This window comes from Arachis hypogaea, chromosome 7 (genome assembly GCF_003086295.3).
Source record: "Arachis hypogaea cultivar Tifrunner chromosome 7, arahy.Tifrunner.gnm2.J5K5, whole genome shotgun sequence".
Classification (NCBI taxonomy): domain Eukaryota; kingdom Viridiplantae; phylum Streptophyta; class Magnoliopsida; order Fabales; family Fabaceae; genus Arachis; species Arachis hypogaea.
The window spans coordinates 32,768,961-32,782,323 of record NC_092042.1 but is presented as its reverse complement, the minus strand read 5'-3'; the positions used below and the strand labels follow the sequence as shown (position 1 = coordinate 32,782,323).

The 13,363-nt window shown below is 35.9% G+C and overlaps 1 protein-coding gene across 2 annotated transcripts; it reads left to right on the top strand.

The window, feature by feature from the left end:
* The first annotated feature begins 7,395 nt into the window (after window positions 1–7,395).
* On the top strand, window positions 7,396–12,010 carry LOC112702917 (ATG8-interacting protein 1). 2 transcript variants are annotated; one of them, XM_025754150.3, is made up of 4 exons: window positions 7,396–7,676; window positions 8,242–8,306; window positions 10,083–10,907; window positions 11,541–12,010. In XM_025754150.3, exons 3-4 carry the CDS (start codon window positions 10,083–10,085, stop codon window positions 11,643–11,645), a joined length of 930 nt encoding a protein of 309 aa, XP_025609935.1. In that variant the 5' UTR covers window positions 7,396–7,676; window positions 8,242–8,306; the 3' UTR covers window positions 11,646–12,010. The 2 variants fall into 2 exon arrangements, with proteins under 2 accessions (XP_025609935.1, XP_025609930.1); XM_025754145.3 differs by having other exon boundaries at window positions 7,400–7,676; window positions 11,538–12,010.
* Window positions 12,011–13,363: the final 1,353 nt, after the last annotated feature.

Genomic DNA, 13,363 nt, shown 5'->3' with positions numbered 1-13,363 from the left:
GCCGGCACCAAAATTCCAATACGTCGGAAACCGGCGCTCGCCCTCCAATGTAAGCCAAAACGAGTGGTGCCCCTGAACGGGACGCACCTTAAAATACTCCCATTTAAATCCGTGAAAAGAATCCTCAAACAACCCAAAAATCCGGCGATGAGGTTGAACACGGAAAGACATATATCCTTTCTTGTGCTTCCCCTCCTTAGTCGGAAGAGTGCACAAGAAAAGAAAGAGAAAAACAGGAACTGAAGCCGGAAGATCGAGATACCGGCACACCAGCTCAAAACATCGCACGGCTGCCCAGCTATTCGGGTGAAGCTGAGACGGCGCTACGGAACACCGACTAAGTAAACCCTGGACAAACGGCGAAAACAGGAACCGCACGCCAAGCCGAGTAAACATGGATTCGTAAACCCACATCCAGTCCGGCACGGTGGGCGAATAGAGGTTCAAGTAACAAACGCGCTCGTCAGCATCAGGGAGCACGAGCTCATATCGCCCCTCCTCATCACCACCACCGCAAATTGCCCCCTGGTCGCGGAGCCGTTGGAGATCACCCTCCGTCATCCGCGACGGAACGCCCCATACATCGCTGGTCACCCAACCATAGCGATTGGGAACGCCCCTGGAAGGGGCTACTGGGGCCCCCACACCCTCATTTCTCCGACGCTGCATACCTAAAACAGGGAGGAGCACCACCATCAGCCTACCAACTCTACACAGTAACAAGACAAAAACCTAACACCACTACCAAATCCAAACGCGATGACCCACCACTACAATCAAGGAAAAAACGGCGGTGCTCAGCCCCTTCCCCAAAACTCAACAAACGAAACACCAAACACAAATAAACAAGCAAATAAAAAAGAAAACAGGCAGAACAAACGCATGGCAAAAACAGAACAAGCATGCACAAAGTAAAAGAGCAAAAGGCAAAGCATGCAAACCTGGTAAATTAGAAGGAAGCTTGAAGAAAACCAGGAAAACAGAAGAAACAGAGCAGCACCAGAAAGCAAAAACCACGGAAGAATTCCCTTTCAGAAAATGAAGAGTTTCTCTTTAGAAGAAAAAACGGACGAGGGAAATAAAACCAAAGCAAAAACGGTTTCAAAAGAAAGCAAAAAGACACAACTAACCCTAGGCACAATGAAGACTCACAGGGGCAAGAAAGAGAAAAAACCCCCCCACAATAAATGCCCCCTTGGAAAAGCAAACTAATAAATCACGCCTCAAAGGACGCAACGGGCGCAGCAGGCACGGAAAGGTCACGTCAAGACCAAAAAATGGTCAGAACGAATCTTTTACCAAACGAAATCGAGAAACCGGCCTCGTCACTGAACGAATACTCGACAAAGACCAGGAGACGCGGTGAAAAACGTCTCACCTCACTAGCGACAAACCGACCTTACTCGCTCTCTCGCTACAGGGGCAACTGTTACGGATCCGGCCCGCGGATCTCGGACCCGTGACCGGACCCGAACCCAGCTCCTCAGACCAACCCGTCTCATCCTTCTAAGAAGGCCCAAAACCGGCCCTCTAGAGCTCCTAACTAACTTTTGAATTCAAACGTCTCCCTTATCTTAACCAGATAAGATAAAATAAGATAACCACCATCACCTATAAATAGAGGACCCAGGTCCCTCCAGGTATTCATTCATTCCTCATACCTTACGCCTCTTAGATCCATTCTGACTTGAGCGTCGGAGTGTCTTTGCAGGTATCTCCCCTCCGCTCCGCCTGGACAATCCGACATCCGGCTCGACCCGCAGGTTCCCGATCCTCCTCCTAAACCGTATCAGAGACATTCTGTACATTACCTAAGTTGGCACCATTACCATACTGAGAATCTTCGATTCTCATTCCATCATATATTGTTGTTTCCCAATTGTAAGTCAGGAGGCACCTCATTGAGCGTTTGGAGTTTCCTATGCAAGTGAAGTTTGGTCTTTGGGATGTTGTATCTTTGTATTTATGTTAGATATATATATATATATATATATATATATATATATATATATATATATATGTAGATTCTCCTTTATATGTATTTTGGTATTCTGTCCCTCCTAGAGAATATTTTGGAGAAACAGTTGTTTTGATTTTTTGTTTTGGGATATTTTGGGATATGTATGTGTGTGTGTGTGTAAATATTCTCCGGCTAGCCTTGGCTTCGCAGGCTGAGGTCAGAGCTTGATATTTATATTTTGGAACTCTGATCATTGTATATATACATATACCTACGTCTTTTGTCTTCTTCCGTTTCTGGTTATTCTTTTACGTGAGCGATGCACTTTTTTTGCAGTTTTTGTTTAAACTTCTCTTCAAGGCTCCTAGTTACGTATTTATTTTTAATTTTATATATATACCTCTATTTTACGACTTAAGCGTAAAATTCTTAGTGGTAAGGTGTTATAGTGATCCTCTCTCCCTATCTATTTCTATTTTGTACAGGGGGTCTGGTGCACGAATTTGTAATTCGCACAACTAACCAGCAAGTGCACTGGGTCATCCAAGTAATACCTTACGTGAGTAAGGGTCGATCCCACAGAGATTATTGGTTTGAAGCAATCAATGTTTATTTTATTAATCTTAGTCAGGAGGCCAATAAGGTTATTTGGATTTAATTGTAAGAAGTCAAAGTATTTAAAATTGTAAGAAGAAAAAGAGAATAATAGCGTTACTTGTTGTGCAGTAATGAGGAATATGTTGGAGTTTTGGAGATGCTTTGTCCTTTGAACTTCAACTCTTCCTTGAAATCCTTCAACACACGCAAGGCTCTTTCCATGGCAAGCTCTATGTAGGGTGTCACCGTTGTCAGTGGCTACTTCCCATCCTCTCAGTGAAAACGTTCCTATGCTCTGTCACAGCACGGCTAATCATCTGTCGGTTCTCAATCAGGTTGGAGTAGAATCCATTGATTCTTTTGCGTCTGTCACTAACGCCCAACCTTCAGGAGTTTGAAGCACGTCACAGTCATTCAATCCCAGAATCCTACTCGGAATACCACAGACAAGGTTTAGACTTTTCGGATTCTCATGAATGCCGCCATCAATCCGGCTTATACCACGAAGATTCTGATTAAGGAATCTAAGAGATATTCATTCAATCTGATGTAGAACGGAGATGGTTGTCAGGCACACGTTCATGGATTGAGGAAGGTGATGAGTGTCACGGATCATCACCTTCTTCATAATTAAGCGCAAATGAACATCTTAGATAAGAACAAGCGTGTTTGAATGGAAAATAAAGGAATTGTATTAAATCATCGAGACGCTGCAGAGCTCCTCACCCCCAACAATGGAGTTTAGAGACTCATGCCGTCAAAAGTATGTAATTCAGATCTGAAAATGTCATGAGGTACAAGATAAGTCTCTAAAAGTTGTTTAAATAGTAAACTAGTAACCTAGGTTTACAGAAAATGAATAAACAAAGATAATTGGTGCAGAAATCCACTTCTGGGGCCCACTTGGTGTGTGCTGGGACTGAGACTAAAGCTATCCACGAGTAGAGGCCTTTCTTGGCGTTAAACTCCAGGTTATGACGTGTTTTGGGCGTTCAACTCCGGATCATGACGTTTTTCTGGCGTTTAACTCCAGACAGCAGCATGAACTTGGCGTTCAACGCCAAGTTACGTCGTCTATCTTCGCGCAAAGTATGGACTATTATATATTGCTGGAAAGCCCTGGATGTCTACTTTCCAACGCCGTTGAGAGCGCGCCAATTGGACTCCTGTAGCTCCAAAAAATCCATTCCGAGTGCAGGGAGGTCAGGATCCAACAGCATCAGCAGTCCTTTTTCAGCCTAAGTCAGATTTTTGCTCAACTCCCTCAATTTCAGCCAGAAAATACCTGAAATCACAGAAAAATGCACACACTCATAGTAAAGTCCAGAAATATGATTTTTGCCTAAAAACTAATATTATTCTACTAAAAACTAACTGAAACATGCTAAAATCTACATGAAATTACTCCCAAAAAGCGTATAAAATATCCGCTCATCAGGGTCTTTCCTGTATGCTCCACATAGGAGAACAAAGACTGAAAATTTTTTGTTTGAGATTGAATTCTAAATGTTCCAAAATTTGTCATTTATTTTTTGCGGATGTTTTTATCTTGTTTAGCAAAGCTACTACTAGAGATTGCAAAAAGTTATTGAAGATTCTAAAAGCTTATGAAGAGGTAAGTGGACAGATGATAAATATCTTCAAGTCTTTCATATTTTTTACCAAGAACACACTTCCTGATGTATGAGATCAGCTTGATGCCCTATTGTTTGTACCACATGTTGGATACCAGAATAAGTATTTGGGCCTTTCAGTAGTGGTTAATAGATGAAAAAGGGAGATATTTAACTACATTAAGGATAAAGTATTGCAAAAATTACAACACTGGAAGAGAGCCCTTCTTTCTCCTAGTGGAAGAGATGTATTAATTAAAACTATTGCTATAGCTATTCCGATTTATATCCTGAGTTATTTCAAATTATCGAAGACACTGTTAGAAGAGATTCATAAAGCTACTATGCAATTTTGGTGGGGACAGAAGAACTCAAAGAGAAAGATGCAATGGGTCAGTTGGAAGGTTACTTGTAGGCTTAAGGATGAAGGGAGCCTGAACTTCAAAGACCTTAAAGCTTTTAATCTAGCTATGTTGGAGAAAAGAGCGTGGAGATTAATTACAAGGGCTACACTCTCTTATTCATAAAGTCTATAAGAGTAAGTATTTCAAATTCTCAATCTTCTTGCACGCAGAAATAGAAAATAACCCTTCTTGGGATGGCAAAGTATTTTAGAAGGCAGAAAGGTATTGAAAAATGGCATGAAACATAAGAAAAGGCAATTCAGTAAAGATTACTGAAGATAACTAGATAAAAAAATTTTCACCTACAGAAATTCATTTTAACTACAATGAACAAAACAATCCAGTTTGGGTATCTAAACTCATGCAACCAAACATAACTTGGAATCAAGAACTAATCAATTATACGTCTCAATCAATAGTGGCAAACACTATTCTAGAGACTGTCATTTCTCAACAAGAAGATGTTGTTACCTGGACCAGAGAGAAGAATGAAAGTTATTCTATTGTCTTAGGCTACTTGTTGGCATTCCAATTCTACCATATTCCAATCAAATTTCTTCCTGAGCAATGTAGATTGAAAGAGGTTTAGAAATCCATCCAGAGACAACAATGTCAACCAAAAATTAAATCCTTTCTTTAGAAAGTGATGTATAAAGGATTGATAGTTACAGCTAAGTTACATACCAAAATCAATGCTGTGAGTCCCAATTGCTCTCGTCGTGTTGGTGCTATTGAAACTACAGTATATTGTATGACATTCTATTTAAATTCGGAGATAGTTTGGAGATTGGACGAACTCACATGTCCAAACCAGTATTTGGAACCATGGAGATGGTGGTTATGACTTCAAGAACAACTTAAAATAAGGAGAATGTTCAAAGAAAAAGATTTAACTAAACATGGTTCTTACATGGCAAATATGAAAATCGAGAAACATCAAATTTTTTTAAGACAAGACTACATTCCCTCATGAAGTGGTAGCCTTAGCAAGAACTATTGTTGAAGAATAAAAATCCATCCGCCATTGAAAAAGTAGCAGTGATTTTTCTTTATCTTTTACTCTCTGAACACTTTTCTTTCCTTTTTGTTTTTAGAATACCTAATAAGTCTTTTTCTCTCTAGGAGGTATTTTTTTAATTTTCTTTCATTGTTTTGGAATACCCATTATACCTTTGTCTTTTATATTGTATGTCCAGTTAGACTAATCATTTTATTACATTAATAAAATTTTATGATGTATGGATACTGACACGAATACGAGATAATACACGATATAGGACATGCAGACACACAAATTTTAAAATCTTATAAAATATGGGAACACGATATATATATAATATATAAATTATTTTTTAGATAAATTACAATAATATTTTAAGTTTTTATTAATATTAAAATATAAAATAAATTTTTTATTGTTTTTAATATCTTTCTTTAATATGAGGTATTTAAAATATTTTTCATTTTAATAAATTATAATATATATTATTTTTAAATTCATTTCAAGAATACATGTAAAGAATAAGACTGACTAAGTGTGTCTAAGTGTGTTCAAAGAAGTTTTTATTTTTTATTAGGACACGGTTGGACACGACAACAAGTGTCATATTCTAATTGTGTCCAATACACAGATACAATAACTCAGTAAAGTGTCCATGCTTTATGAAAGTGTTTTTTTTTTCTCCAAAAGATATATTTTTCTATCAGAAAAAAAGGGATTTTATATTTTAATAAATAAATTAATTATAATAATTATTGAAATAAATAATTTAAAAATATTTACCAAAATAAATAATTTTCTCTTATCTCGTTTACACTGTAAACGAGATATCTATATTTAAAAAAAATATTTTTTCTGAAAATAATAAAGAATATTAATAATATCAATAATCCAAACTTTTAGCATGCAATTAGTATTTAAAAGGGTTGGTTGGTAGAAGAGATTAAAATGGATATGTTTGATCAATTAGTACTCAAAATGAGTACATAAAAAATTTTAGATTAAATTATAATCCAATTCGATTGATTTAAATTTAAAAAATAAAAAATTCGTACGTGTTCAAATTCCATGATTAGAATAAATACGGTAATTGTGTCCACTCCTAAAAATTAAAAGATGAAAGCTTAAAGTTGATACACAATAAATAAAACTGAAAAAGAATGGGAAAGTGAGAGATAACCGTTTTGAATGGGATAAGTAAAACAGAAAAAGAGTGGGAGATAACCGTTTGCCAATTGTTAGGAGAGATTTATGGGGATAAATAAATAACTGGTTATCAATTATTAGGAGAGATTGATGGGAATAAATAAAACAGAGAAAGAATGGGAGATAACGATTTCAATTCTCTTCTCATTTTTTCTGTGTTATTTATCGTGCATCGATTTCACGCTTCGCATATTTTCATTTTTAGAAGTGGACACGTTATTCTTATCATGAAATTTGAATACATACGGATTTTTTATGTTTTAAATTTAAATCTAAAATTTTTTATATACTCTTTTTAAGTACTAATTGATAAAATATATTCAATTTAATCTCTTTTATCAACCTTTGTAAATACAAATTACATGCTAAAAGTTTGCATTAAGATAACATATCTCTTTTATAATATAAACGAGATCTTATCTCATTTACCGTATAAATGAAATAAGAGAAAAATATTTATTTTAGTAAATATTTTTTAAATTATTTATTTTAATAATTATTATAATTTATTTTTTTTATTAAAAAAATCCGAAAAAAAAGTCACCCTATTTTTTAAACAACATATTGGTTTAGTCACCAAAAAAACAACATATTGGTTTAGTGGTAATTAAAAATAAAAGGCAATGGATATAGATGTACGTAAGTAGTGGGGACCACACAGAAATCCAAGCCCCACTCCTGACCCAGAAAACCAGAATCTTCCCCCCCCCCCCCCCCCCCCCCTTCCTCCTCTCGTTGCTCATTCATCAATCATTATTCTCATTTCTCGTATCCCGATCTCTTCTCTTCTCTTCTCTTCTCCGCTCCCCACCACAATCCACGGCTGCCGCCGCCGTCGCGCCTCAGTTCCCTTTACCCTGCTGGAAGTGGCTGGTCAGTCGACCCATGACTCTTTGGTACGCTCTCATAAATACCTGATTCGATTCCTTTATTCAGGTTTAATTAGTGATTGATTGATTGATTTAGAGCTTGTAAATTTTGATTGATTGTGATGGATTCTGTTCTATTCCCGAATCAACCATAAGGAATCATTTCAACAGAGGAAGCGGAAAAATCTGCGTGTTTGTATGTAGTGGTGCTAGCGGGTTGTTCCTTTTTGGGTGGTTATTAGTTCAAGTTAAGCTCATGTGAATCTGGGGATAATAATAATTTGTTATTCAGAGAAGAATAAAGAAAATGACAAAAGATTCTGACTTCAGGTCTCATAAGGTAACTAGGACTAGAAATATTATTTCAAGGTATACTTCAATTTGGTAAGAATCTTTAGGGTTTATTAGAGAGGATGACTTTTAGTTGAAATTGATTCAATAACAAGAGTTTGTATGTATTTGATTGTTTATATATTTTGGAGTATGAAAATGACTAAAGTGTGGGTTTTCAGAAAAAGTGTTATTTATGCATGCTTTGAAATAACAAAAGGAAATGCTGAACATATGCTTATGATTGATTTTATGATATTAGATCCTGGTGCAAGTCAACACAATAGCTCGGTAGTTCCGAAGAGCCTCTTCTGCAAATCAAGCACTGTGAGTGAATAATATGTTCATGATGGTGTTGAGAATAGAGTATCTTTGTACGTGCCTTTTGTCGTTTTATTTTTAAGAACATGTATATATGTAGGTATTTAAAGAATGTTAATGAGTATTTTTACATGTTCAGGGATTTATGGAGTAGAAATTAAGCTTTATCTAGATGGTGTTTTCTAACTTGGCACGAGAAAAGCTAATTCATTGTTTTAGCCTTTTGTAGTGTTGGTTTATGCCTTAAAAGTCACTATCAAATCTTGATCGAACTTGATTTAGGGCTTTAGAAGTTTCTCGTAGCATGTTACTATGGGTTTGGAAAGAGCTATGTTACCATATATGTTATTTTGGATATATATGCTATAATTTCAGTGTATGATCTCATCTAAGGGAGAGATTTAACAAATGGATTTTGTAGGGAGTAATCCTGAGGAAAGAGGATTATTTTTGAGTCAAGAACTGTTGGGATAAAATACTTATCAATAAGTGTAATGTTAATCGATATATTCTGCAAGAAACTATTTGGGTAATTTGAGCTATCAGGATATCTATAAGTGATTAGGTAAGTGCCATCAAGTCTTGGGGTGAATGTAACTTGAGCTGGTAACACCCCTCCTTTCCACTCCTCGCTCCACCTGCTACAAAGGGTAACTGACCCGATAAATCTTAGATCAAAATATAATATTCCCCCAGTCCCTTGCCCCACTCAAAGCACCTCCCCAAACTTCCAACCCCATAGGAACCCCATTGTTCTGTTTATGACTTTATGTCTGATTTGGTCATAGTGTTGATGTTTTCAGCTCTTTTTTTTCCCAAAAAAAAAAAAAAAATTGTTTGCCATATCTCATTTATTCTATTTTCGAGTAAGAAAATTAAATCCATGTATTGGTTTAGAACCTGATCTTTGTGAGTGGGATTAAATTTGTTGTTTTATTTGGTTTTGTGCTTAGTGTTATCATAGGATCCTGTATAGAGTGTTATTTCACTTGGATTCTTCTGTTGATGTTTATAAGCAGTTGTGCTTGTTACTTGATTTCAGTTGCATTGCTGAGATTGTAATGGAAACTGTTATTGTTAGATTGAGTTATCTTGATTATTCAGTGTAAGTAGAGAAATAGTAGCTAATAACTGTAAGTATGGTATGGAATTTATGATTAGTTGTGATTCAAATTTTAAATTGATGATGATTACTCGTTCACCAAGGTTCGTCCACATTTTAGATTACCCATTTAACCTGGTTTAGTTTTAGTTTAATATTTATCTTGAATCATCTTTCTTCTCACTTTGTCTCTGCCCTATTAAGAACAAAGTTGCCCAACTTAATCTGTCGCATCTCCTTCATATCTGAGTATATCACTTGTAACAAGATCACCAAAAACTTATGCATTGAACACCACCACACAAGTTGCACTTTTTTTTAAATAAAATTATAGTAATCTTAAATGATGTGTACCTGTTATTTATAAATTGAGCAATCCCACACCCACACACATATACAGGGTATAAAGTTAAGCAAAAAGTCAAAAGCTCCCTTCTTTATAATTGATTACTCTACAAACATGTACGACATGCAGTCCGCAGGTCCAGCTACATTACATTCATGATTGTATCTTTTTTTATTATATCTTTTTTCTTTAAAAACTTGCAGTTTTTTGTTAGGTTATTGATTTTCATATATGCTTGTATTGTATGTGTGCATTGGTATATAGTCGTTTATTTGACTAAGTTTACTCTACATAGAACTGGATTTCTGACATGTTTTTCTAATGAATACGAAAGATGGCCGACAATGAGAATGTAGACGAAAAGACTTCCCGTGGCGCTGATTGGGAGGTTGTATCTCTCACAGCATCAACATATGCTGCTGCTCCTGGTCCAGATGAAGTTGAGTTGAAGGATGGCAACAAGGAAGACATACATGCACAGGATGAAGCAGAAACATCACGCGCATTGTTCATGTCTGGCCACTTTGTCTTTCCACCCAGTCAACATGAGAACTTGCCCGTGGAGCCTGACTGTAGCGAGATTCATGACGAATCTGGAAGCAAAGATGTTGCATCTGAGAGTACTAATGAAGAAGGGGCCAGATCTGTTGGAAAGGGTGAAGAAAACTTGACATTCCCAGGGTTAAATGTTTCAGAGGATTTTGAGGGTATACCATATTTTGATGAGAAAATCAGCAGGTTGTCTGTTTATGGGAAACAGTTTGAGGAAGGTACAACTCTACCCGGTTTTGATTTGACTGGAAAAGAGGAAACTTTGTATGACTCTGCAAAATACACTTCTTTACACAGTGAAACGGCCATTGGTGGTGTACCATATGGAGAAATCATAGGTGAGGCTGAAACAGAGCAAGGGTCAAATGCCTCTCCCAATTTAGCGGAATCTAAGACACCTTCTGAAGATGATAAATACAGCTCTTCAAATCTTCCTTGTGGTGCTTGGTGGAAGCGAAGAGCTGCCTCCTTATATGCTCATGCAAAAGATACAAGCACATTTTGGTCTGTTTTCATTGCTGCTGCAGTGATGGGCCTTGTGATGCTTGGGCATCGCTGGCAGCAGGAAAGAGCTTTGCAACTCAAGTGGCTTAGTGTAAATGATGAGGTATTCTATTTCAACTCTTAGTACGATAAGCTTTATTTTGTCGTATTTTAGTTTAAATTATTTTCATTCAGTGTCAATTTCGAAGTATTTTAACATAGTCATCTTATACCGTATTGTTGCTAGACCAGTAATGTGTATAACTTTTCCTTTAGACGTAGAACTTTATGATGATTTGATTATTCTGACAGTGTAAAACCTTTTTTAGATTGTATCAGTTAATCTTTTGATATAAAATCAAAATGTGTCAGTTCATGGCATTGCATTCACTTATAACATAGAAAGTAGTCTTATTTTGTCACTCTTACTTAGACTAGTGTCTTTGACTGTACTTGTGCACAGCATACTTATCTACAATCAGCATGACAACATGTGCACTTAATTGTCTTTTACACATTAAGATTCTTCTGGTGGTGATACTTGGAGTAGGAATGAATAAATGATGATGTAGAATGTTGATCGGCTGAGTGTGAAAATCATGAATAAAAAATGGATGACCGTGTATAGTGATTTAAAACAAGAATGAAATTGGCATCACTTCAAAAATTAAGATTGCTATTACTACATTTTGGTGCAAAGCTTTAGCTGCTCTCTTTTTAATTTAATGCTTCAAATTGAATATTTGGGGTTTAGCAGGCAAGAAGCAGGGTCCTTGTTCCCTTACATCGGCTCAAAGATGTGATTGTTGGTGGCCACCGTCGTGGTTCCTTGATTAGGGGAGGCTCCTCCGGTGAAAGTTAGAGAGTATTGCTCGGTGCATGTAGCTCCAACTATTGTGAAAACTAAAGATGATGACGAAAAATTGTGGGTGCGAAAAAGGCTGTGAAAGAGAAATGCTAAGGTTGTCTGAAATGCAGGCGACATTAGGATAGGTCAAGTTTCCAATTTATGATGGCTGTTGTGCTGGCTTGGGACTAGGATTGGTTGACCTTCCATTCTGTGAATGTTGTGAAAATATTTCATATTGTGAATTTTCTTTATCTCTGCTGTGATTTGCAATGTTATTCAACATAGTAAGTTTGTTTCATTCTGTTTATCGACATTACATTTTATGCACTAAGGATGAGATGAAAATGAAAATGAAATTGTAAGAGAATTCCATATCAGCCGTTACTGTTCTGATGATCTTTTTTCTTTTTACAACCAGAGTATCTGGTGTTATTGTTAAGCATAGTGATTAATCGCATGGTAATTTGTAGACACTTTAATAGCTAACCTCAAATTTTAAAACTTCTTATGTCCAATGCCAATATCATATTATGTTAGAAATATTTTCTTGCAAATTTTTCATATCCTGCATGCATCTGTATTTCTACAATGTTCGCAAATTTTTACTTCCTTTTCCTTGGTCAGATGTACCCATGTAACAAAGGACAAGAAACATTAATCAAAATAAGCTATTTAAATTACAAATCTACAATCCACCATTAATTAAAGACAATCATAATTCACCTGAGTAGAACAATTACTTTCGTCTTTTTAGTTTTGGTTTTGTGGGACAATATTTCCGTGGAAGTAACCCTAGAAGTGTAGAACTCAAAGAAAACCATCAAAAACATTGCAATGGGTATGTGTGCACTTTGGACTTAATGTAGTCCACCAATTTTTTCAGATATTGGGCTTCATTGGAGCAGGCTTAATGACAGCGTAATTAGGCCAGTCGATGTTGATTTCAGTGTTGTACCCTAACCCAATACCAAGAAAAAGAGAAAAGAAACAAGAAAGCTAGACAATTAGAAACAGACAAGCAAATAAAAAGCTATAGAATAAAAAAAGCCACCAACTAATTAATACACTATGCATGGAATGTTACCAAGATTAAAAATCTCTTATAAATTTTTAATAAAAATTGAATTGTAATAATATATTCGGCAAGTGTAACAACTTTGAGAAAAGCGTTGCTAAACTATTCCCTTCATTTTTCTCTCTGTTTCTCAAGATTATTCCTTTCTTATTATTGGGGGGGGAAGAAGATATCAATTTCTTTTAGGGGTAATTAGACTTGCCCTTCCATTTAGTTGTCTCTCTAATATTGGTTTGCCCAACTTAAAAGTATTATATGACTAGTTTATTAAAAAATTCAAAAATAAATTAAGAAACCCATAGTGATAAAAAGTAGCAATAATGAACAATGGAATAATTATAATTGCTATATTTTATTTTTAAAATTGTGTATAAAAAAGAATTGGTATTGTATACAAGATAAGTTGGTTTGGTTAACATTTTCCTTCTTGGTGTAATGCCTACGTGACATACATGTTATTGTAGTGCTTTAGCTTTTGGCTTTGGCTTTTGCTTTTTCAAGTAAGCAAGATTTCACTTACATCATAGGTTCTCTTTACATATCTCCTATCAAACACTACTTTAACTTGTTCATGACTCAAATTGAAATATCCTTTTAATCCAAGTTCTAATCAACTTCTTACCTACCCTACTAATAAACACCGTTAAGTTTCTTA

Excerpts from the sequence above, each read along its gene's own strand:
- LOC112702917 (XM_025754145.3), top strand. The coding sequence starts at position 10,083 with ATGGCCGACAATGAGAATGTAGACGAAAAGACTTCCCGTGGCGCTGAT. Across the intron at positions 10,908-11,537 it reads GGCTTAGTGTAAATGATGAG|CAGGCAAGAAGCAGGGTCCT; the intron begins GTATTCTATTTC and ends TTTGGGGTTTAG.